The sequence below is a fragment of the Nanorana parkeri genome, unplaced genomic scaffold (assembly GCF_000935625.1).
Source record: "Nanorana parkeri isolate BGI_ZX_2015 unplaced genomic scaffold, ASM93562v1 scaffold33, whole genome shotgun sequence".
Classification (NCBI taxonomy): Eukaryota; Metazoa; Chordata; class Amphibia; order Anura; family Dicroglossidae; genus Nanorana; species Nanorana parkeri.
Window position 1 is genome coordinate 2,267,563 of NW_017306301.1, and position 25,819 is coordinate 2,293,381.

At 42.8% G+C, this 25,819-nt stretch overlaps 1 protein-coding gene and 1 long non-coding RNA gene across 3 annotated transcripts; one reads left to right on the plus strand and one right to left on the minus strand.

The window, feature by feature from the left end:
• Positions 1–1,404: 1,404 nt before the first annotated feature.
• On the plus strand, positions 1,405–18,781 carry LOC108797126. The gene is made up of 3 exons (XR_001941857.1): positions 1,405–1,651; positions 6,741–6,746; positions 18,769–18,781. It is a non-coding gene; the product is annotated as an uncharacterized LOC108797126 (long non-coding RNA).
• COPZ1 (coatomer protein complex subunit zeta 1) lies at positions 2,131–25,819 on the minus strand. Of its 2 annotated transcripts, XM_018568686.1 has the most exons (9): positions 25,731–25,819; positions 17,004–17,072; positions 14,994–15,075; positions 13,364–13,455; positions 8,640–8,695; positions 5,698–5,775; positions 4,974–5,025; positions 3,196–3,234; positions 2,131–2,459 (listed from the first exon to the last, which is right to left on the minus strand). In XM_018568686.1, the coding sequence occupies exons 1-9, from the start codon at positions 25,746–25,748 to the stop codon at positions 2,412–2,414; spliced, it is 534 nt and encodes a 177-aa protein (XP_018424188.1). In that variant the 5' UTR covers positions 25,749–25,819; the 3' UTR covers positions 2,131–2,411. The 2 variants fall into 2 exon arrangements, with proteins under 2 accessions (XP_018424188.1, XP_018424195.1); XM_018568693.1 differs by lacking the exon at positions 3,196–3,234 and having other exon boundaries at positions 4,986–5,025.

Here is a 25,819-nt window from a genome sequence, read left to right on the forward strand (position 1 = left end):
ACAATTACAGTAGCTGTGAATGTGTGTTTAGGTTTAGCTCAGTTGGCTTTCATTTGCCAACTGTATTAACTTGAGATTTAAACCTGACGTTTATTCTACTTGTATTGTTTCCTCCCTTCCCCTATGAACCACATGCCAATGACATTTTTAAATAAAATCTTTCCATTTTCATTTACATACCTCATTTTAGACAGTATTATTATTATTATTATATGGAATGAAATACATTGGACGCAGTTTTGCTCCGGTCTGTAACTGCTTTAGGCCTGGAACGTGCTTGGTGTGAACAAGGCCTTATGCCATCACTGGGCCTTTGTCCTCTATGCAATGCAGGGAAATAATGGCTGCTGGGAGGGGCCGGCAGGGTGCTGTACATACCTTTCATAGCTATATGGAGCAGGCCAAGGATAGTAAGTTTGGGAAGGAATGAGCTAGATGATGCTGGACTCCTCCAGTCCGGAAATGAGGTGGACTATGTGACATGCTGCAGCTTTTCATGGATACTAAGAGAAGCGGATAATGTGCAGTGAAATCAGAGTAAACATTTTCAGTACAGGAGCCTGCACAAATATGAGAGACTGAAGGGAAGGAGTTTAGCTTTCAAACTACTGAACATTAAATCACACCCATGTATATTTTATCAAGTCTAAATGTTAGAGGCTTTCATAACTTGAGAACTATGGGGTAAGTGTTGTCCCCCATAGTTCTCTTTAGGGTCATGGGAGGACACATACTAACCTCCTCCTGTGACCCAGAGCTCAGTATATAGCAAGCTATACTAAGAGTGCTGCAGCCGAGATGGATGCCGACATTACTGTTGAGAGCCGCCCAGCTGCGTGAGTGACAGCTGGCTCTGGCTATCTAGAGGCAGAGCCATCTGTACCCGCCCCCTCCCGTTCATTCCTCCACTGGAATGCTCCCATCCTTGTGGGGAGCCATGACTGACAGCCACCACTCACTGCAGAGAGTTTGATTGGGAAGTGAGCGGATTGGCGGCATGTGTCTGCTCACTTCCCGATCAATAGATCCGACCTGTGACATCTTTGTCACAGACTCGGCTCTAACTATGAAGATGAGCGGACATCACTCACCTCATAGTTCTCCTTTAAGAGGAGGCGACTTGATATAAAATATGTTATCAAGGTTTGTCAATGTTTAAAACCTTTGTTTTCACAGATAATTTGTAATTACAGTAAACTCTGTTATCTGCCATCCACAGGGATTGGTATATTCCAGATAAATGTAGTTTCTGGTTGCTTGAGAGCTACTATTAAAACTAGGTCTAACTAATGACATGCCCCATACTATACCATATATCTATATCTATCTAATGGTTGCAGTGGTTGGAGATAACATTCTGTCAATACCAAAACTTAGTCAAGAAACTAGAACAAAATATTCATTTTGTATGTCATTTATTAATCATTATAAAGGTCGGAGTTTGTACAGCACTTTGGATAGCAATAAAAGACAACGTCAGTACTAAGCAGCTGCCCCTGAACTTCAGTATAACGATTTAGGAGTCTACTCTCAATTATAGAAGCAAGTTTCAGTACTGACGTTGTGCTTTTAAAAGGTGAAGTACATAGCACAAGTATACATGACATACTCTACATTGGTCCTCATTAGGTATAATACACATTTTCAGTTTGTTTTAAAAAAAAAAAGCCTCCTTTTGCCCCGAGTCAGTCTTAAGCTGACCACACACACACACAATACTATTATACAATCTCCTTTTACATTTACCAAGAGCCATTTAGTCCTACCCGATTGTACTGTGTGTGGCCATCTTTAACTTGTGTGTTGTGGATATAAAAATATAAATATCCCTAGATGTGTCAAATCACATGATAAATGCTACAATGGGTAAGACAATATGTGTTTAATCTCCCATGAAGCTGAGGAGGGCAGTTGGTGGGGTGATCTATTTTCTATAAATCATATCATTTACAATGCTGCCCAGAATAGTAAATCACAGCGATAACTTTATTTATGGCTCTTAGCAGTTTGAAGTAGTTAACTTTGTTGCAGTGAGATTGTAAAGCTTGGATTTATTTGTAATCTCTAAAATAAAAGCTGCAACTTGAAGAATGACACTGGTCATGTTCGATGTCAGGGCTCTCTATGTACTTCATTTAGGCTCTTACCATCAGCAGGACAGGAGATCACCCAATGTCCCCACATACTGAGCCGGTAGCAACATTTTAAGGTTGGACAAATCAAATCAGAATTTTAACAAGGCGTACAATAGTAATGCAAGTTATTGCCCCTTGCTGCTGCAAAGGTGTGGTAGACGTCAGTGCCACTGCCCCAAACCAGTGGGATATGAACAGACAAAGGGTAAGAACTGGGAACTAGGGCAGGAGGTCCCAAAAAGATGGAATGAACACGTCTTAGAACAGATGAATACGCTATCGGAGGAGTGACCACTTGATTTGCTCTTTTGCAGACTGCAGCACCTAAAAAGAAACATAATATTCTTGCATCAAGACAACAAGTACAAGACAAGCAGAGATTCACAAACTGACATTTTGTTTTATTTAACAAGCAAAACAACAACAAAAAAAACACCAATTTTCTTTGCACATGTTCTGTAGTTTTTCAGTAAAGTAGGTTGTACACGTTAGGCCCCAGTTTAGTTGAATATGTACCCCTGGTCTCTCCTGTCCTGAATGAACACATTTATGCTCATCTATAAAATATGCCAGACATGCCACAAGAAGCTGTGAGCAAATGTCTCGACGTAAGGTGGCAATTGAGCAACTAAGTGGTTTGGCGTTGCAGTTTTGTATTGCAATGTTTTTCATGTCGATGAGTTTTCAGGTTATACTTCTTGTACTCCAAAATGTTAGGAAGCCCTATTGCAATGTCAAAGTCAATCATTTTACAAATTGAAATGTATCAAAGACTCTGGGGATGCAAGAATCCAAGCAGAGCACAATTCTCATCACACACATACATTTCCATCTATAAAGAGAAGTAAACGGATGGTGAAAAGGATCAGAAAATGCCATTCTTACACACAAGGCACCACTTACATGAAGAGCTGCAATGAAAGGATTTATTTTTGGGTAAAGGGGGACTGTGAGCTAGTTTTAGCACTTTTACATCTCCATCTCCCCCCTCACTCCCCACACACACACACATTAGGTAAAGTCACCTCGGCAGCGATATAGGAGAGTTTGTGATTGTTACCTGAGAGACCGTTTGTTCTGTGAGAGGAACATCTTCACCCTAAAAATATAATACAAGAACATTACTTCATATGCCACATACAATATTTCTGTTTCTGATCCAATATATACAGTTTTTATGCCTTTCCACCAAACACTCAGAAATACAGCACCCCAAGCACCCTCTCACCCCCCTCTATGCCTTCCCTCCATATTAACCTCCACACTTCCAGACACCCTACCGATCTTTGCTCTGCTACAATGCCAATGACACCTCTTCCATCATTTGGTAGCTCTGCAGGTGGCTCTGCCAGTAGCTGGGCACGGATCCCTATGAGAGCACAGCAAACAGTGTAACAGCATGCTAATGGGGTTCATAAATCTGCCTTCTCGGCAGGCGTTCACCGTGAGCTGTGTGGAAGACCCATGGGACAGATGCTAGTAAAAGAAACAACATATGGTGATACGGTACTTAACCACTTCACCACTGGCAAATCTAACTGTATGCTCAAAAGCACAACCAACAGTTCTTACATTACTCAACAAAGAGCTCTTCAGAGGACTAAAAGGCTTTTACCACTAATGTACACAATCAACACTTATATTTATGTCAAGCTGCCCCCCTGGATGCTCTAGTGTAACCATGTTGCCCGGCCAAGGTTTCCCCTGCCGTCTTGTAAGAATGTCGGGACAAATATTGGGACATAACCAGGTTAGGTATCATAAATGGGCTGCTGGAAGAACTATATTCTGTGCATCTTTTTTCATTATCGAGGACTAAGGAGTGTTTGTGCTGGCCAACAGGCTTGGGTAACAATGAGTGAGCTTACTGGATACAATAAACCCCAGATCGGTATGATCAGTGTTGTAAAATTCTGACATTCTGATTCTCTAATGTCCTTGACAATCAGTGCATGTGTACGCCTGCTCTACAATCTGTGCAAGCTCATAAGAAGGGGAACATATAGGTTTCCCATTTCTGTACACTAGGTCACAGATCTTTTGGTGGCTGGTTGCTAGGAAAAGTAGGTCTATGAGTACAGGATGGAGAATACTTCTTTGCAAAAAAGTGGCAGTTATTTTATTTTTGTCCAATGAGAATTTAAAAATGAGTCACATGGCTAAAAACAGAGAGGCTTATCCCTGTATTAAAGCTTTGTGAATGGAGCATAATGAGTGTGAGTGCAACACCAAGAGAAAATATAGAGTATAAAGTAAATTTTCTTCCAGGGTAAGGGCTGTGTTATGACCTGAGGTTGCTTTAGTTGGTCAGGTCTAGGTTTAGCAATGTTATGTCCCAAAAAAATGAGGTCAGCTGCCCACCTGCATATACTAAATGAACAGGTTCTTCTATCAATGGATTTTTTCTTCCCTGATGGCACATTGGGCATATTCCAAGATGACAATGCCAGGACTCATCGGGCTCAAATTGTGAAAGAGTAGATCAGGGAGCATGAGACATCATTTTTACACATGGACTGACCTCCACAGAGTCCAGACCTTAACCCCATTGAGAATCTTTGGGTTGTGCTTGAGAAATTTGTTTATAAAATGAATCACAGGTCAAGTATGTGTGAACTGCGGCAGTCTGCAGAATGATGCCCTTATGTACCAATTCCTCCACCCCCGTCCTCACCTTGGCCTATCATCATTTTTCAATCACCTGTTAGTACATTGAAGTTAAACATTTAATATAAAATCAGCCAGTCAGATTCTGCCTTCCGTGTTTCTAGTGCATTGATGACTAAGACGAGGTGAATCTGACTTCTGGCCTATACACAGATCACCGTTTTAACGTACCCTCAGTGCAACACGATGAACCACTTGCTGGGGGTCACTCTCCAAAATGACCCTGTTGAGAGGGGGAAAAAAAAAATAAAATAAAGTGATGACAGACAGCCAAATCCTTCCAGACACAGAAGAGTTAAAGAGCACCCTCTTACATGCCATTATAGCTGGAGCATGGGAGCTCAATCTGCAGAAGTCTGTGATGGAATCAATCCTAATGATGTCATTACACGGCTACATAGCAGCACTTACGCGGTAATGACATTGTTAGGAGCTGTTCTCCTTGTAGAGTCTCTACGGTGGTAACGGCTGCTCTCTCACAATTCAAACAAAAACAAGCACAGACGGAAAATGTACAACTTCCAGATTAACACTTCTATTTACAATCGCAGGAGGATTTTACTGTCTTCATTTGTGAATGTGAATTGCCTGGGATGTTAATGCTGGATGTTTAACTACTAAACTGCCAGCAGTTATTCCAGCAGACATCAACGCGGCTTTCAAGAAATCAATGCAGTATTTTATGTTAAAGACTTTATAACCTGGAAAGTAGAAGGGAAAAGTTGTTTTAGTTTAGAGGGCGTAATACCAACTAGAAGCGGCAGCACTATGGGGTACTGCAATACTCCACAGCTTTCCTTATTGATGAGACTGAAGGCTTAGTGAAAGCACAGATGTCACTGTATATTAGCTGTTACACATGACAGGTCAGGACAAACATCGAGATGTCGCTTACCCTCCATCTATAATTTCATCAACTGCAAGGAACAGTCCTTCCATGTTCTCCAGAAGTGTTCGCTTCTCTACATTTTTTCTATAAATAAAAAAAATATATATGTCTCATATTTATATTTAGACAAAACAAAAAAAAAAAAAAGTTCCACACTGAAAGCAGGAGTCCAGGCAACCAAGGGGATCTGCCTTCAAAAAAAGTACTTGTCATATCTTATTATAAACCTCAACACGCAGGTGTCCGGCATTTTTTTAAGTATCGGCCTAGAAATCTCCTAAGACCACTATTGGGAACATCATGTTTGGGGAGGAGAAATGTTATAAGTACTTTGCAACATGTATAGTGCTGCAAAACTAATGACTCTAAATAGTCAGCCGCACTATGTAGCATCCCAGCATTGACACTCAAGTCAAGGGAAAGCCTTTCCAGGAAAATACAGAGCGTCTGCAAACCCCTTGTAATAAACACCTACCAGACACACCGGATTGTCTGTTCATATCTGTACTACTATCCCCTGTAGTCCAAAATGAGCAGGCGGCATGTCTCTGACCACCAAGAAACTCACAAAGTTCTTCATTGGCACTGGAGCTCATTGGAACAGGGATCAACCAAAAGGCAAACATGGTAGGCGATGTCCCTCTTCAGTATGCACTCCGATTGAAATCCAGCGTTAAACTCATGTTTAAACAAAAAAAATTACAATGCTCATTTTTTTAAAGTGACACTAAACTCAGGAGTTAAATAGTAAAAATGCATTCAAGTACCTTAATTAACAAAAATGTAACTTATTCGTGTATCACTCAGCTGTAGAGCCTCAAATCATCTCACAGTTATCATCAGTTTGGATCAGCTTGGAGTGGTGACTACTTTACAACTAACACAGGGACCATGGGGAACAAAAGTAGCCCCCCTCCAGAAGGAAGGACAGTGTCAGCACCAATTCAGAGATGATTTGAGGATCTACAGCCGAGTGATGCACAAATGAGATACATTTTTGTTAATAGTTAAAAAGGTACTTGAATTAATTTAAGATTTTAACGCACGAGTTTAGTGTCACGTTAAAAGGGTTATCACCCCAAAACTAATACCGCCGTTTTTTAAATGTAAACCAAAGTCTGAATAAGGCCCCGTTCACACTGAGCGATTTATCGCGCGGTAATTCCCGCGCGATATCGCTCTCCAATGCATGGCAATGGGGCTCTGTCCGTCGCTGTCGCGGGTCGTGCGTCGCTACAGCAGGACCCTTTCTGGAGCGGATTTTGCCGCGATTCTAGCTTGCTCAATGCAAGCAACGCGCGATTTGCGCATCGCTCAATGTGAATGGGGCCTAAGAGTCTTTGATAACATTGTGCTTCGGTCCCTAGGCCTGCAAAATTGCCACAATGAGGGGGACGTATTCTCAGGGACATTTTGCCACTGGAGTCCCCAAGAGATACAAGAACAAAGGGGGCAACTATTTTGAGGGGCGGTCCTTTTACAGGTTCTCCAAATCTAACATGCCTTAAATCAACTCAACAGTAAAAAATATATAGTAATTTATTTAAAGTGAAGCTAAAAATTACAATACAACATGTTGAAATTCCCTCACAAACACCTTTAAATGCAGGTCTCAGATCAGACATGTAACTATCAGCTTACAGAAGGCTAGGGCACCGGCTGTGTTTACATTGTCTCTGTCTGATCACAGCACTACTATCTGTGTTGGGGTGCTGCATACACCTCTTTGGGATGCCTATACGTTAGCTCTGATGTTTAGGGTCTGTAAATATCCACCCATGGGCTGGGGCAGCTTCTATATCTTAACAAGCAATGAAAGGGAGAATGTGATTAGTTTTAGAACTCATTCACACCATAAAGAGCATTGCTGCAATGCACTGCATACATGTGTTGCCATTCACTGTTAGTCCCACGCCATATCTACAATGCGCTGCTAGGCACCTGTGCTATAGCATACCACAAGGCACAAATGCTAATGTTCTGTGTGTTGCCGTGGTTCAGTTATAGAACGTTGTGCAAGTCTTCTTTTTTCCACATGTTGAGGTACACTGGGAACCCACTTGAATAAGTTGACCCAGGGCCCTGTCCCACCATCAGGAGTGCATTCGGCCTCTGAAACGCAACCCGGCAGACTCAATTTTTTGGGGGGCGGCAGGGGGCATGGTGGTGCATTGAACTCAGTGTCACTGTAGCCATGCCCCCCGCGGTGCGATCGAACGCGTGGCAGATTAGTGCCTGCAGATCGCACTGGACTGGAACGCAGGCACTAATGTGCCAAGCGTTCAGGTGCCGGTGATCGCACCACGAGCGGGGGGCGTGGCTGCGGTGCCATTGAGTTCAACGCACCGCCACGGCCCCTCCGGCCTGAGCCGGCTGGGTTGAGTTTTTTTTAGAGGTCGAATGCACTCTTGATGGTGTTACAGGGCCCTAAAACAACATTATTGTAGCCTTCCATATTGTAGTGGGAATAGGAGCTCAGGGAAAAAATATAGTTCCTTAAGGGCAGGTTCACCGCATTTTACGGACCAGATCTGGAAAGCAGTGCATTGTGTTTTGACTTTTTTTTTTTTCTAGCTTGAAATGGTCTTACAGGTGCATTCAAGACCAGACAAAATAAGACAAGCAGCATTTTTCTGGTCTGGAACACTGTGCTGGTATGAACAGAGGCCAGAAATAGCATAGAGATACATTAGGATGCATTTTGGGCCCGGAAACAATCTGGTCTGGAGATGATCCTGACATGGTGTGAATTGGCCCTAAAACACATTCACATAAAAGACAGCTTGCATATATGCACCCTTTAGATCCTAAAACAACTGTAGCACATGACTTAACTGAATAAATACACCCGACGTTACACATGGAGTGATATCATGGATATTGGCGTCATAAGAAGGAAGCATAGGACTAAGACTATTGGTTACGAGAACTAATATCTTATCACCTACCTTAGCATCTGACTCAATGAATCGAAAAGGCAATTCAGAACAGCCATCAACATGAGCTGTAAGAAGTTACAAATAAATGTAGGATATGAAATACAATCAGCCAGCAATTTATAAAGCAGAGCAGACAACAGAACACTACAAAAACGGAAGGAAAGACCACTCAAGGAAGAGGTACAAGCACTGTTTTTAGAAAGCCTGGAATGTTTAACTAAAACTCAATTATCAAATGGCTCAATACAGCAAAAGATGGAGAAACTGGCACAGCTACATGACTGATCATGATTCAGTGCAACCTCCCTCTCATTTTGCAGCGCACGTTTATCTGTGTGATGTTGCACTGGGTTTAGAGACAGGGCTGTGAGAACCAAAAGCAAAATGATGTAAAAATAGCTAAGAGCTGCCTGGAAAAATGTGAAAAAAGGAGACCACATCTCCAATTTCTATGTGGTGGCAAAATATGCTAGCTTTCCAATTTTTTAAGTCCATATTTAAGTGTTTAGGCATCAATGATTTGTCAGGTGATCATTAAACTACAGCAATGATCAGCAATGGAAAGTGAATCGCTTCCTGACCCTTCATGGTCACAACAAGTAAAGTGTGCATAGCCATTCATATGTATTCTGTGACCTTGAGCATGCACACAAATATATAGGACCAAACATAACAGATTGATACATTTACAATAGCGACAGTAAGTAGAGGTGAGAAACGTTTTCCACACCCCAATAAACTTGAGTATTCACCACAGATCAAATGATCATTTACCACCCCGAGGTTTGCGGAAGCCTTGGAGAGGGGCTTTAAAGGAACTCGGTTCTCACTGCAAGATTGTTTAAAATCTTAAAAACTTATTTTATTTTGAAAATCGGCATAAAAAGTTGGTTTGCATCAATGCAAATGAACATTGGTACGTGTAATTGGTAAAAAGTCCATATGCCATACAATAGCTTATGTAGCAGTGATCTAGTTGTTCTTTCTAGGTAAGTTGAGAGATGGTCATTGCTTCAGGTGCCTCAACATGTTTCGCCGCTTAGCAGCTTCCTCAGGAGGACCTCAAACCCAGAAAGCTGCAACTCTATGGATCAAATAGCAAAATGAGCCAAGCAAACATTGGAGGCCGAGGGAAAACCCCCACCAGGGGCGCCACCCTGAAGTAATGGAGGGGCCGTGAAGGGGAGCAGAAAAGGCAAGACCAGGCCATCCACACTTTGAGACGACTGCACTTCGTCCAATAGCTACCTCCTCATGTATCACTTGCCCCTCCCTTTTAGATTGCAAGCCCTCACGGGCAGGGCCCTCCTTACCAACTGTATTGTGATTGCAATGTCTTCCTGATATTGTAAAGCGCTGCGCAAACTGTTGGCGCTATACAAATCCTGTATAATAATAATCTGTCTCTCAGATTGATGTCCTGGTCTATGAAGCCAGCATGGCGAGAAGACAGATCTACAATTGCTGAAGCCCCAATGACTAGTGAGGAGCTCAGTTTGTAAAGAGTCATTCTTCTGACTTGTTCAGATTGTTTCACTTTGACAACAGAAAAGCCTTTGTTGAATATTATAGCGACATTGACAATAAATGATCTAGAAGTGTTCTTCCCCTTGATTAAACTCCAAGACCCCATGTACCTTTTCCAAGACAGGATTTTAGCTGAGCGATGCCGCTGAGCGATCACGGTACATTCCAGAATAGCAGTCGGGTCATTGTCTTGTAACATAAATCTACATTTAATGCAGTGTGAAAGTAGGCCGCAGAGTTCAAGATTAAGTGCAATTCAGAATCATTTACTGAACTCCATCAGGTTAAACAAACAATTCAAAGTGACCCGAAAACCAATAAGTCATAATGGCTTGTGTGAGATGACTTAATAGTCATTTGAGAGCCATTAGAGAGGTTCAGGGGTGTCAGCATTTACCTCTACCCAACCAGTTAATGGCTGAGTTCAATCACTTAAATGCTATTCCCCTTTTTTTAATATCTTAATTCAAGAGAAGAAAATTACAGAAAAAAAAAAAAAAAAAAAAGGGACAAAATCGAGTACAAATCTGCACAATTAAAAGGTACACGAATGAAAAAGTAAGCTGTGAAATGAGTGCATGAAAGCCTGGCACAGCTATTGTACACCAGGTCACCCCACTGCTTTACATCAGTATATCGGATGATCAGTCACCCTTTAGGCTGGGTTCACACCTAGGCGTATTGAATATGCGCGTTTGGTGCGCGTTTTTACCGCGATTCGCGGTCAAAAACGCGCGACAAACGCCCGTTTCCGAGGGCTACTTGGCTGTATCCCAATGGAAACGCGAGACCAAAACGCCCCAAAGAAGTACATGCACTTCTTTGGGCGTGGGCCGTTTTGTATCGCGTTCGGACGGGCGGAAATACGGCAAGGTGTGAACCAGACCCATTGAATACAATGGGATTTAGATGTTTGAGCGTTTTGTAGAGCGTTCGTCGAGCGTTGAACACGCGACAAAACGTTCAGGTGTGAACCAGGCCTTGCAGGAGGGGTTCTCCAACAAAACACTCCAGGTGCATTGGATGCCGGATGTATTAAAGAAGAACTCCAGGGAAAATTATTATCCTTGTAGTGTGGCCACACCCGCACTGCAAGGGTCAAGTGCTTGTTTTGGTCTAGGGAGGAAAATAAAATTAAAGTTATACTCACCCGATCCTCAGAGCCGGTTTTACTCTTACACCGGTCCCCGAAGCCTCTCTCCCCCTCCTTCGCAGTGGTCTAAGGTCCCGTAAATCATCACGTTCTATACATAGTGAATAGGATGTGAGGACACAGAGGGAAATTCCATCACTGCAGCGTAGGAGGAGACAGGTTGGAGGGCCATCTCCCGAGGATCAGGTGAGTATATCTTTGTTATTTTCCTCCCCGTAACAAAATGAGCCCTTAACCCTTGCAATGCAGGGGGTAGCCCCACTGCAAGGGTTAATAATAATTTTCCCTGGAGTTCTGCTTTAAAGGAACTGGGTGATCCAAACTGAGCATGTGATGGTAATGTGAAAACCAAATGCCAAAATGGTCTGTACATAGGATATAGGGAGCTGAAGTTATATTCAAATGTTGATTTTGCTTGGGCTCTGCCCGTTTTACCCTCGAGCCTCCCTACTAGTCACTTGGGCCCCCTATCAATGTATTTGAAGGTTCATGTTTTAAAGTGGTCATTCTATTCCTTGCTTTACTATTGGCCCAAACCTGCAGGTATTTAAAGCCCATCTTCAGCGTAAAGAGGGGGAGGGTAATATTTAGGGATGCACCGATACAGATACTAGTATCAGTGCCGATACCGAGTACTCTTACTCGCCCAAATGCTCCGATACCTAGCACGAGTACTTACTGTATCAGGAAGCCGGGCAGCGCATCATTACACGCTGCCCGGTTTCCTGATTGGCCAGGAAACTGCTCCATCACGTTCTCGTCACTTGTGATGAGAGAGCATGGAGCCGATTTCCCGGCCAATCAGGAAGCCGGGTAGCGTGCAATGACGCGCTGCCCGGCTTCCCGATTGGTCAGGAAGCTAGCAAATCCGGAAGCTAGTTTGTGTCCTCCCGTTACCCTAAGGAAAACTATGGGGAAAAGCCCTAACCCCATAGTTCTCCTTTAACAAGCACTATAACAGCTTTGAACAAGTCCTTACTGACCTTGCTAGCTGCTGGTAATTAGAAGTAATTCGCCAACAAAGACTATGAAGTCAGGTTTAAGTCTGTTTCTAACAGCTTTGAAAAACCGGTTGGGTGTTTAGGTCAGAAAGCTGGCAGGCTGCAAAGATTTAATTGTAACAGAAAGTAAAGACAAGAGCTAAGGACATAAACTTTGAAGATAAAACTTCTCCACTGTGCCTATCTACAGAGGAGAATGATGGCTTGATTTAAGAATGTATAAGTCTGGACACCGGTTCACTTTGGCAGAACAACTTCAGGATTAAAGCTAAATTCCAGACAAATATAAAAAAAAAAAAAAAAAAAAGACACAAAATAATGAAGCTCTGTAATTATTAATATATTGAAGTTTTTGTTTTTTTAAATTCAAGCAAGAAACTGAACTTCACTTGGTATCAGTATCTTGCAGTCCCTGTGCAGCAAAGCTATGCCTGGGGGGGGGGAAGCAGAACAAGGAGCCAACCACGTATGCTGTATTGCAATTGTCATGCTGGGTGGAAGAGACAGCAGAGTGACAGAGATGAACTCATCAGTCTTTTGATTTTCTTTTCACTGGCCTGCCATAGGCTGGAGAAGGGAGAAGACCTGTGTTACTTAACTGCAGTCTCTAGTACTGCCAGACAGGAATGTACAAATCTCAGGACTGGATGGATAGACATGCTAATCCTTTGGCAAGCCTTAACAACTTATATTTATTACATCTGTGTAATTCGCCATTTCCCTAAAGTTCAGCTTTCATTTACATGTATGTCAAGGACTGTAGCTTGTTTTTTAAGCAGACACAACAAAAAGAAAGGGCTATTCCCATAAAGCAACAGCCAAATGACTGATAACCTGGTGTACATAAATCCACACTTTCAGGCTTATTTATGAATGATCAATCAAGTCACCCAACCAAAATCATGTTATTTTTCACAAGTAGCTAATTTTAACATTTAAAAAAACAATTTTCTTCTAATGGATTCATAAAACAAGTGAAGAATGCAAAGCATCACATACAGCGATATATACAAATCACCATAAAAGATGGGAGAATAAGCCAAGTAAATTACCTCATTCTCATGGGAACTTCCAATAACATAGAAGTACAGGTCAATGCTGCTCTTATATACCACAGTCAGACCCTCAAGGAGAGCGATTTCACCTGCAAAGATGACAAGAAGACACAGACAAAAATCAGTCAATGGCAATTCAAGAGAGAGTCTACCCTAGCAGATCGCACTGTAATGAAGAATTGATTTTACATAAAGATGCAGAGATAAGGAATATTCCTGGTGTACACAAATACTGGGGATTTCCTAAGGCTGCATCTCTTTGGAACAGGGCAGAGAGGAAGCACTTAATAGTAGCAAGGAGGAGGTGTGCTACAAAAGTACCCGTTACTTTCCCCTCCCTGGTAAGCCATGGGTTAACTTTAACAAACACGGTTTTATATCTCTTGGGGACATCCAAGTCCTTCCACCCATTTCCCAACTCCTCTCACAGTCTTGGATTTCTAGCTTTTTTTTGATCATGTGAAATACATTTAAGATCCAAACAGATCAATGAGACCCACTTATAATGCAGGGTAGGAGTGAAAAAGGCGAGATCTTTGCTTAGAGTCTCACAGACTGATTCATATCCACACAAATTAGAATCCAATTATTTCACTATTCTGATTCAGTCTATCAAAATTAAACATTTATGGCCAATCTGATCAAATCAAAGAGGAAATGATCAAACAGATTGGAACATTTTAATTTGTGTTCAGTGTAACTTATAAGTAAACATTTTTTTTTTTCAAATTAACTTTTTCCCCCAAATCATTTAAAAAAAAATACATCAGTGAAACTTGTGATGAAATAATCCTAAATCTAATCAAATGTGTGTGGATTCAATGAAAGATAAATCTTTGTAAATACAAGATACAAAAGATAAGGCAGGCAAATCCAATCTCTTGCGTCTCCAATAGCTGAAATACCCCTTTTGCATAGGGCCACATGTGGCTCTTTCATCCCTCTGCTGCGGCTGCCTGTCCAGGGGCGGAACTACCCCAGGGGCCTGAGGCTGTGGGAGGGCCCAGTGAGGTCCGGTCCTGGGCACCCCCCCTGGTGGAATATGCGGCAGTCCAGGGTCCCGGCACTACCGACGGGCTTCTCAGTAAGGAAGCGGGTCTTGTGACTCACCTCCTCTCCCGGCCATGTCCGTAGTAACAGGTGGCGGGAGACGAGTCTGAATGAGGAGCGGCGGGGAGGGTGTCGGGGATCGCGTTTCTATCCAAGCCCAGAGTCCAGGGCGTCTCCGAGCCCAGAGTCCAGGGCGTCTCCGAGCCCAGAGTCCAGGGCGTCTCCGAGCCCAGAGTCCAGGGCGTCTCCGAGCCCAGAGTCCAGGGCGTCTCCGAGCCCAGAGTCCAGGGCGTCTCCGAGCCCAGAGTCCAGGGCGTCTCCAAGCCCAGAGTCCAGGGCGTCTCCAAGCCCAGAGTCCAGGGCGTCTCCAAGCCCAGAGTCCAGGGCGTCTCCAAGCCCAGAGTCCAGGGCGTCTCCAAGCCCAGAGTCCAGGGCGTCTCCAAGCCCAGAGTCCAGGGCGTCTCCAAGCCAACTTGGAGGTTGCGATAAGTATGAATGGAGTGGCATGCCTGCAGTACCACGCATTCCTGAGATTTTCAGGACTAGTACAAAAATCGAAGAAAATAAAAACACTTACTGTCTGTCCTGTGCGTTTTATTGAAGATATTCTTCTCAAAGGCTTTTTGCTCCTTCACAGTTGGATAGGTTTCATCATAGTACTGTCAGTACAACACAAAAAGTCATAATCACGTACAGTGAATTCTTTATCATTATTAGTAATTAGAACAACATGTACATCCATTTTAGAATGTGTGAAAGTAAATGCATTTTTAACAGCCATGTTTACAGCTGAACTCTAGCCACAAAATCTTTCACGTGTATGTAAAAAAGGCTATAAATCCACTTTGTATGCACCAGATGCCTTTGTAAAGTAGATATTAACTTGCAAAGGTGAGCTACAAATAGACTATGCAGATAGCAGACCATGTCTGCCCACTATAGACTGCCTGCAGAATACTACAGGAGGGGCACTGATATTAGACCAATCACCCTGTACAAGAAGCAGGATCGGCAGACTGGTCTTTTTTACAGGAAACTCTTGCATAGAGGCAAATGTTCTTTAATGCTGGCTACTGCTGCACAGATCTGGAGAGACGACACAAAAGGACACCAAGAATACATGTGGTTCTTGTATTTAGATCACAAAAAGGATCCCTCCAGGTATACCGCAGGTACAGTCTTAGCATGACATGAATTTTATGTTGACACTAATGGTGTCTAATACTGTATAATAATTCTAAGAACATTTTAAAAGCAACGTTCGAGTTGTTTGGTTTTATTAGTATGGGGATCTGGTGTAATATACTTCCAGATTTTTAAAATTTAAAAACAGTGTGACAATGCCTACCTGACCTATCCATCTCATTTACAGTATATGATCATTAAAACTGCACAGACATTTTAATGGTTCACTTTGCCTAGCATCTTTGAATGGCTTAGCTTCATTCCGCATGGTATATATTGGTATCCTTCTAGCAGACGTAGAAGTGCACAGTACATGTATTCAGAAGCAGATAGATGACATGGTGGGAGGCAAATGTGGTCACTAGGTGTGGGATTCAAACTGAACTGTTACAGTATAACTAATGTGGTATCAAGCTGAGAAATTTGGATGATAATCAAACCATGCGTTGAGAGAACAAAGAGATACGTCTCCAAGTGATGACAAAAAATGTTGGACTCTTTAAACTGGCCATAGACATAGGAGTGGTTGAAAATGAATTCTCAGAGTTTAAAACCATCTATATCTTGTACATCACACAACGAGTACCAGTGGGGAGCCTGGAAAATCCAAGTTGACTAAGGAACAAAGCATCTTTAATAATAATCTTTTTCTTAAGAGTATGAGGAGCTACACTTGCAAAATCAAACCATGTACATGCTGACAGAATTAATCAGAAGATGTGTAGAGAGCAATACTCCATAACATCGTTACTGGGGATGCACAGAGTATTTGGGCGAGTACTGGAACTCGACCAAATGTTTCCGATACTTACCGGAATGTCCAGTGTCAGGAAGCTGGGCGAGGCAATGACTCGCCCCCGGCCTCCTGATTGGCCGGGAAGCCGGCTCCCTCGTCACTTGGTGACGGCGTGTAATGTCTCGCCGCCCAGCTTCCCGTATGGTCAGGAAGCCAGTAAATCAGTAAGCTGGGCGGCAAGTCATTACCCACACCCTGGCTTCCCGATTGGCCAGGAAGCTGGCTCCACGATTCCTTGTCATCTGGTGATGAGGGAGCATGGAGACTGCTTCCCGGCTAATTATGAAGTCGGGCGGCGACTCATTACACATCGTATGGCTTCCCAGCTAATCAGTAAGGTGGGCAGCGAGTCATTACACGCTGCCCAGTTTACTTAACGAGACTTCTGGTATCGGTACTGGCAAATACCGAAGAGAGAAAAAAAACTAATCGATGCTCTTTACTGGAGTCAAGGATGATTCTGGATTGGCTGCTACAGACTACAGCACATTGTATTAAATAAACCTGTATGGATATTACCTTCTGGATAGAAGGAAATTACATCTAAGTGTGAGCCTGTACATGAGCCACTGTTGACACATTTGCTGTGTGATTATTCAAGATTACCTTAGCAAAGAGCCTCTCTCCATCGTTGTCTAAAATGAGAACCGCTTTCACGGTGTACAATGAGGGGTCCTGCCAGAAGAAAGAGCAAAAAAAAGTCACCATCATCAGCAAGCACTCCCCACCTCCCTCCCCTAGGAACATGCTACATGAGAGTCATCTACAGTATAGATTCAGATATACAACATGTTGTGGCTTCTTCTGACCTGGACATTTAAATTACTTCACTTGGAACATTTGTCCCTGTATAACTCAAGTTCCTGTGTTGAAGAACCTTGGTATTTACATCGTTACATTGTCAGTTTGGCTTGGAAAAGTGTTTAATTACCCAGGAGAAGGTCGTGCTCTGGCTAAAGCCGACCATACACTGAGAATTTTGTTCTAAAAATAAAGTTCAATTCTGCCATCAAGTCAATTTCATTCAAAACCTCTCGAAAATTTCAGTTGATTGGCTGCAGTCACTGGTTGGCTGACAATTTTCGGACCGAGTCCTTTCAAGTCAATTGAAAAATCTACTTTTGTCGATTGCAGTGGGACAGACATGGCCACACACAGTGCAAACTTCGGCAGGTCAGCAGGACTCGGCAGAAACTTGTGTAGTGTATGGCCAGCTTGATGAATAGCAGCCACTCAAATGCTACCTTTTCAGTAAGTGAATATGAGCAAAAAGGACGTCTTTATTACCAGCCATCAGCATGTAGGCTGTGTAAGAACTCTTCCCTCAGAAAGTAATTATGTCTAAGCTGCAAAGACCATCACTCTAAAACTAAGACAGGCCAATATTACAATGCTCTGCCTTTATTCACAGCTGTCCCAGGATAACTGAACATCTACTGACCATAGAACAAGTGACTACAAAGGGAACTCTAAGACCACTAGGAGTTAAAAGTGCCACCAAACTCAGAAGTTAAATTGTAATAGTTAGTGTCTTTCAATGCATTTTAACACAAATGTTGTAAAGTAGCCAGCGCTCTAAGCCCACTCCCCTGACAGACTAGAACTTCAATAGATATTGGTAACCTAAACCTGAAATCGTAGTCCATCACAGGAGTGAGCTTGGAGCAGTGACTACTTTACAACACACATAGGGACCATGAGGGACAAAAGTAGCCACGGTCCAGGAAGGACAGTGTCAGCACCAATTCAGAGATGATTTGAGGAGTGAGGGTGAACAGCAAAAGAACTACAGCAAACCTGTACTTAGAAGGAAATGGCTTGCATCAAGACAAGGAGGAGCTGAGCAGATCTAACAGCCTGTATGATCTACACCAGTGTTTTTCAACCTTTTTTGTGCAAAGGCACACTTTTTTTCATGAAAAAAAGCACGAGGCACACCATTAGAAAATGTTTAAAAATTTTTTACCTCTGTGCCTATATATAAAGTAATTCTCTTGAATAGGAATCAAATAAACACAAAGAAATTATTTTATAATTGTTCATATTTCTGTTCAATCCATGACTTAACTTCACACTTCACACAAATACGTTTTAAATTCAAACTGTAGCACTGACGTAGCCCTGGTTAAAGTAGGGTTCAGTGGGGTCTCACTAGTCTTGGTTAAACCCCACAGAGCCCACTGCAGCTACTTCATCACGGGATCCAATTTTCCTGCTGCATTGGAGCCCTCGAGACAAAGTTCTGTGATGCACTGACTTCCACGTACTCACAGTCTGAGTGTATAACAGAACTTCACCTCAAACACTGACCATACCATTCCAGGAGCTATGCATGAAGTAAAGTCACAGAAGAATATTGTTACCGTCATAGTATTTATTTTGAAGGTAATTGTTGATGTGATTTTTCCATGTTGATATGCTTTCTCTTCCATATTGTAGTATTCCATTTAATATAGACATTTGCAGATTAGACCCTATAAAGTGCATAGACTACCACAACCACTCTCTCTGCTGTGTATTCCCTGCATGTAAACAAAGGGGCGGGATGCTTGTGCTGGTGTCATTTACCTTATATGGCCAGGGTAAGTTACCAAATATAGGCATGTAACCATATAAGGTCAATGATGTCATTGCATCCCACCCCTTTGCTTATGCCAAACTGGGAACTCCATGCTAGCAGCTGATAGGGCGGCATGGGAGGAGCTTCCTTCTAGGTTCAGAGGAGCTCAAGTTCAGACTGGATTTGATCAGAAGGAACAGTACGGAAGAAGCAGAACTTGTCTATGTAATACGCAAACATGGCTGCCTCCAAGTACAAATAGATATACAACTATACATAAAGTTTTTAAAACATTAACACATCAAATTCATCCTTTTTTTATTATTATTTTTACACATTTAAAGCATAAAAAGAGACTATACATCTCCTTTAAGCACATTCTTTTTTTTTTAACATAGCATTCACGATTATTAAAGACAATTCAACAGGCATCAAACGAGCAATAAAGAAAAACCCAACATACTTGGTTGGAATTTCAGAGACTGCCAGTGAAGTTATAAAATTAGAGGAAAATGTGTGGTAGGTTATTAAAACACAATGTTCTATTTTGCAAGTGTGAGCTCACATGGCCGAGTCTCACAAACATATACTAACTTTTTAATAATAGCATTTACACATTTTTAGCATGCAAAATCTCAAGAAAAGAAAAATGTCTGCGAACGCTTTCAAAAATACAATATTGAACTAATACCAGTAGCTTTTTTTGGAGTCAATTTACAAAAATCAATGTTTTATTTGATACAACTTGTTCAAAGACATTGAGAGGTTAGCAAACTCAACTGGAAAATATTAGTAGTACAAAAGTCTACATATTGTATCGCATGAGCCTGGGGGTAGCTGATGTCCCCAAAAATTCCTGAGCTTTTTTCTCTAGTTCATGTGCTTCAGCTCCTAAAAGTACTTGTTGTTTTCTAACATTGGACAAACTGCCCCCTTCATTATTATGTTCTCCTCCTCAGAATGATTTTGTGGTTGACCTCCATGTTTACCATCACCCCCACAACCGTCCACTGACACTTTTACATGGTTGCGACTGTGACTCTTTGCAACAACATTTGTGCAACATGTTGTGTTAGGCATGCAGTGCTGCCTGCCAAATGCATTTATTGAAGTCAATGGGACCGCGGTGGATCATTTGTCAGTGGAGTGTGTATGTAGGGATGCCTTAGGGTCCATTCAAACATATTAAAGTGACCTGTGTTGTACTGCTCTGGATCAACACCGGTCACCACAAGGACACATAGAAAACAACTTTACCCTATGTGTCTCATTCACACCACAACATGGGTGTGATGGACGGGGTGGTGCACTGCGATAACATGCAGCATTTTATCACAGTGCACTGGATGCCACCGCAGATTGCCGCACGGGGACCTGTCATGAGTGCACACATTGTACACTCCACATAAGAATAAAAAGAAAAGAAAATGTAATCAGTGACAGCTCTGGCGGTGCGAGATACAACGCACATTGCTGGATTAGTCACAACCCACTAGCTCATGTGCTAAAACGGAGCGATTTAGTGGATGGGCTAGTGTGAATGGGCCCTGGAGGTCTTTGGATTTTTTGCTAGGAGGTGCATGTCGTAACTACGAATGTCAGTGAACAAACCACCAAAGGCTAATTATATTTTTAAGTTTGCTGAAGAAACAAGGGGAGGACTTTGCATTTATAATGAATACCAGCACCAGCTAAGCATTATGAGGGTTTGGACCGGAACACCTGTGGTCTTAACGAATGCCCAAAGCTTAAACTGTAACGGAGTGAGGGCCCTTAAATCCTTCGCTAAGAAGAGACAACCGCTGCCAGAGGACCAGCTAAGCATATTACCGGACCAAATTATAGCCACTTCCACCCCCCATTCATTACCTGGGTGTTTTATATTAATCAGAAAACATTATTAATAAACCCGAGTACATTTAAAAAGCTCTTTTAATCATTTCATAAATCTATTGCTACTGGGCAAAAATAGCTGCAAGGCGCTCCGGCACTTGATTAATCTCACTCTCGAGATGGAAGATGACTGATTTGGATCTGATCGTTATGCTGCTGTGGCTGCTCTAAGGTGGAACGCAAGTAATTAATTCTTATGCGCACATTATTTACTAGGAGTTCAATTACCTCTCAAAGGCTGATGTAAATAAATACTGACCCAGCCATTAAAAACTGGACAGGCTGTGACATTGCTGTATGACATGGAGCTAATTGTTTCTGGCATTTAATAACATGCATCCAATCAAAAGGGACCGTCCACGCTCTGTTCCCACCACCTTAACCCAGTGTATTCTAGATTATACTATACAACCAATCGTATCTATGTATAGAAGAAGAGTCCAGTGTGCCGGTGTCCTCCAGTCATGGGATTTAGGGTCTGCTCCATTTAAGAGGGGGAAACCAGGCAGGAATGTATTCTATTTGCTCTGTTTTTAAACAGATTTTCTCTAACTCCATTTTTACACCATCATTTCAGCTCCACTTCTGTGCAGCATTTGACTATTATATCTCCAACATACTCGTTTGTAATTGATTAAAGCCAAACAGCTAAGTAAGCCCTCGTGGGCAGGGCCCTCCTTACCAACTTGTCTTGTAGTGCAATTGTAATGTCTTCCTTTTATTGCAAAGAGCTGAGCAAACTGTTGGCGCTATATAAATCCTGTATAATAATAATAAATATGCAGTTTATGTGCATAAAAGGGAGTTGCTAAAGGATGTGTAATTCCAGCTATTCGGTCCTGAGATTTACACAGCTCTGTCACACAGCATAGCCAGGTGGATGCAACCACTTTCTCAATTAAAAATTAACAAACTGCTGACACCACCCTGCCCATTGGACCGGGAAGGAGCAGCAGCAGAATGATGAGGTAATTTCTGTTAATTCTGCTCTCTTCCTATTCTTTATAACCTACAGCTCATACAGACCATCTCACAGGCTCAGCAGGTGGACAGTATGAGTGTATGTCCCGAAGTCTCTGACCTATAACAGTCTCTATTCATTTCTGCATTGCCGATCACATTAAAACTCAGCTACAGCCTTGGGGCTCTCTCTGGATGCTTCCATCCACATAGATCAAATGAACATTCTACACCAAGTTACAGGAGTCGTCTTGAAAAATAACCAGCCACTTTATATTGGTGCCTCCACCCAAATTTCACTGTCCAATGAGAACACCCAACCGGCTAATAAACCCTTATTGATTGGGACATGTGCCAATGATTTAGACCATATTATGTTCAATACGTTAATAGTTCCAAAGCTGGCACTTTGGTTAGAAGAATCAAGCCATTAGTAAACTGATGCCAGGATTATAGGGGTGCACAGAGGGGACTTTTCTGGGTAACGTAGGTGGGAGCAGGCGCCATGTGTTACTTGCCTCTAAGCAGTAACTGGCAGATTTGCTTTAAGTGATCAGAGTGAATCGTATTGATTAATTATTGGTCTGTTAATACTCAAATACAATCTATAATAGTTAAAGCCTAGCCACCGTTCTAATACTTCTAGTCCTGTTACTGTTCAGGTAAAGAAGACACGGTTTGCTACAAGAACAAACAAACTCATCTGCATTCAGACATTTCATACAGGAGGTCTTCTGCGTTTCTAATAGTTAACTGATCAGATTATGTGGAAATGGAGATAATAGGACATGCGAGGGTCAGGATGTATGCAAACCACCATACAAAAGAAACATATAGATGGAGCAGAGTTACCTTAAGAGATAACCTAATGCATTAAGAGCCGGGGTCCTGCAAGAACTCAGATCTCTATCTGCTGTTGTATTAAGCTGCTCCTAAACAGACCACCTATCTGCATTGATTGATTTAGCACAGATGACAACTTGTCCATGCTTGGGCCACCGCCAACCTTCAAGGCTGACAAATGTGTTCAAACACTGGACAGGAAGGACGGAGACGTGGCCAGAGGATGGTCACATCAGAACATGTATACAGACGTCATAGGACTACTTTTATTACTCCCTGCTGAATATGGATTTGGCTTTTACTACTAATGCCATTAAGGCAGCTCTCAGCCAAGTTCCAGGTGACACAATCTCCTTCCATATAGGTAACTGAAGGAACACCCTGAATACTTCTAAATAAGAACTTGTTATCCCTTTATCAAAAGTGATAACAGGCATCACAATTCCAATTCAAGTTGGCCACTCTCATACTGGTGGCAATATAACAATGCCGTCTCCTCCAACCCATCACGGACATCGGATGGTCTAGCATTTTAAAATACAATTTCAGTCTTTGCTGTATTGTACCTATAAGAATATGATGCTTCCACAACTAAATAGTTGCTGTATACTTCAATAAAGGCAAACTGTATTATGTTAGGAAGCAAGCTCAATATATCTTTGTCTTTAGACAGGCGGTGAAGCTGGAGATCTGCCAGTGTCTGGAGTGTTATCCTTCCATTGGTTGAGATATCCCTATTTAAAGCTACCAGTTTCATCACTTCACAGATGAAAAACTTTAAGGCTGGGTTCACACCTAGGCGTATTGAATGTGCGCGTTTGTCGCACGTTTCGTGATGCGCGTTTTTACAGCGATTCGCGGTAAAAAAACGCGCCACAAACGCGCATTTCCGAGGGCTACTGGGATGTATCCCAATGGAAACGCGCAACAAAAACGCCCCAAAGAAGCTCCAGTACTTCTTCGGGCGTAGGGCGTTTTGTAGCGTGTTCATACAGCCTGTAATATACGCCCAGGTGTGAACCATACCCATAGGAAATAATGGGATTTCGGTGTTTGAGCGTTTTGCAGAGCGTTCGGACGCGCTACAAAACGCCCAGGTGTGAACCAGGCCTTATTCATAGCTCGAGCCTAATGGTGAGACCGGAAGAAGATGTCAAGGAGAAAGTCATGGCAAAGTCATAGCCAACTTCTATAGCTCTGACCAGGCACCATTTTGGTAATGAACTGGTCTGAGCTTAGTAAAGTACGCATATGAGGGCACAGCACAAACACAGAAATAATGTTTAAAAGAGAAGTACAGGTCCAAATAAAACGTTTAATGGCAGGAGTTGATAGGGGGTTCCAAATAAAACAGCAGAGCAGACCACAGACACAAGAAAAAGGACAGGACAGTGGGGGATAACCAAAGCAGGGTTGACAGGGTCTGCGTATTCTCCAGCATCATATGGAATATGTGCATCCACCATGTGGTCGTGGCATGGTCTTGTTGGTCTCTACGCTCCTAAGCAGTAGGCAGACACGATACCTATTCTCTATGGTGCATGGGCAAATACTACCTAGGATGCCAGGTGGCACACAGAACACACACTGCAGCAGTGGCAATCTGAAGTCTCTACTGCTTTAGGGATGTTTGATGCAGAATCCAGGAAGGACTACATATGATGCTGAACCTATCCTCAAATGTTACTGTAAAGCTATACAAACCGTCTTGTTGAAATGGGCTGATCAAAAGTAAAAGGAAGACTACAATACTGTGCTAATGGAAGAGATCAAAGTTCAGGTCGGTGTATCAACAGAGATCGCATTATCAAATGCCTAGGATTTTGTTCATGTCACCAGCGCTGTAGATCCTTAGTTGAAGAAATCCAGGAGAAAAAAAAAACAGAAATAGACTGGTCATGCACAGAGCCAATTTCATTCTTAATGAATCAGCCATGGGTGACCTTGTCTGCAGCCACCCATCTGACATCCTTCAATCAGAAAACTGAAGTCCAAACAGTGACTGAAGCCAATCAGCTGCAGTCACTGTTGGGGTATGCTGACCGCTGCTGTTAGAATACAAGAATATGAGCAGAAAATTAGTCAGCAATGTAAGTATGGAGGAAAGGGTTCTGTTCAGCCTGATCTTTTTGTGTACGGCCATGAGGGCTCCAGGACTGTCACACATCCTTCATTCACTTCTCAGCAGGTTACTGACCTGGAATAGGCACCAAGTGTCAGGACATGTCACAGTCAGAGGAGGTAAAGCAGATCTCAACTAATGCCGGTCCCCGGATGCTGCATCCTATAACATGCAAAAACAGTCACCTTTTGTCCGGAATGGGCTCTGTTCGGGGCTGGATCTGTCTGAGCAGTCCACAACAAAGCAACAGGTCCACTTTGGATGCCCCCACCCTACGCAACTGGTAACCGATGGGGGAGGTGGGCCTCACATCACCCTAGGCGACTGGTATCCAATGGCGGATGGGCTTCACACTACCCTAGGCAACTGTTAACCAATAAGGGAGGGATGTACACCACCCTAGGCAACTGGTAGCCAATGGGGGGGGGGACGACGACACACACACACTCACCGCCAATCCAATCAGGCTGGCGCTTGCACTACATGCTGGCAGATCTAAAGGGGATTGTATAGAGTATGACCAGCTTATGACAATCAGCAACCGATGGCGATACATCAATGCCCAGGTTATTTCACCCTAGAAATCAGGAGCAGAGAGCCATCACCTCCATCATCCTATATAGACTACACTGGGTGACAGCTCCCTCCACCTTGCAGAACACAACTCTCATCAATGGGATGATGTCCCCCATCAGTCAGATATCACACTGGATTGTGTCCCCGCCTACAATCACACAACACACACACGATGTGACACACGGTACAATGCAATCTATGACTGAGGAGGGGATATCATTCCATATGTATAGCAGAACATCTGACAGCGGCCTCCTCCATACACACAGCCCCGGCATAAGGCAAGCCGTGTACCGCGCACACACACACACCAGCCTCCTTCCCCGTCACAGACCACACAGCCGGCATCTTCTTTCACCCATTCTGCGGCCTCACTCACCAGTAACACCGCGTCCATCTTCCTCAATCCTGCCGACGTGGAGGAATATTCGGGTTGGCCACTGGAGCTGCCAATCTGTAAAGACCGCA

What these genes read in the sequence shown, in the direction of transcription:
- COPZ1 (XM_018568686.1), bottom strand. An exon ending in TAAAACGCACAGGACAGACA is followed by an intron (nt 13,456 to 14,993) that starts GTAAGTGTTTTT and finishes TCATCTTTGCAG; the next exon opens with GTGAAATCGCTCTCCTTGAG. An exon ending in TTCATCGTGTTGCACTGAGG is followed by an intron (nt 3,235 to 4,973) that starts GTACGTTAAAAC and finishes TTATATTTTTAG; the next exon opens with GGTGAAGATGTTCCTCTCAC.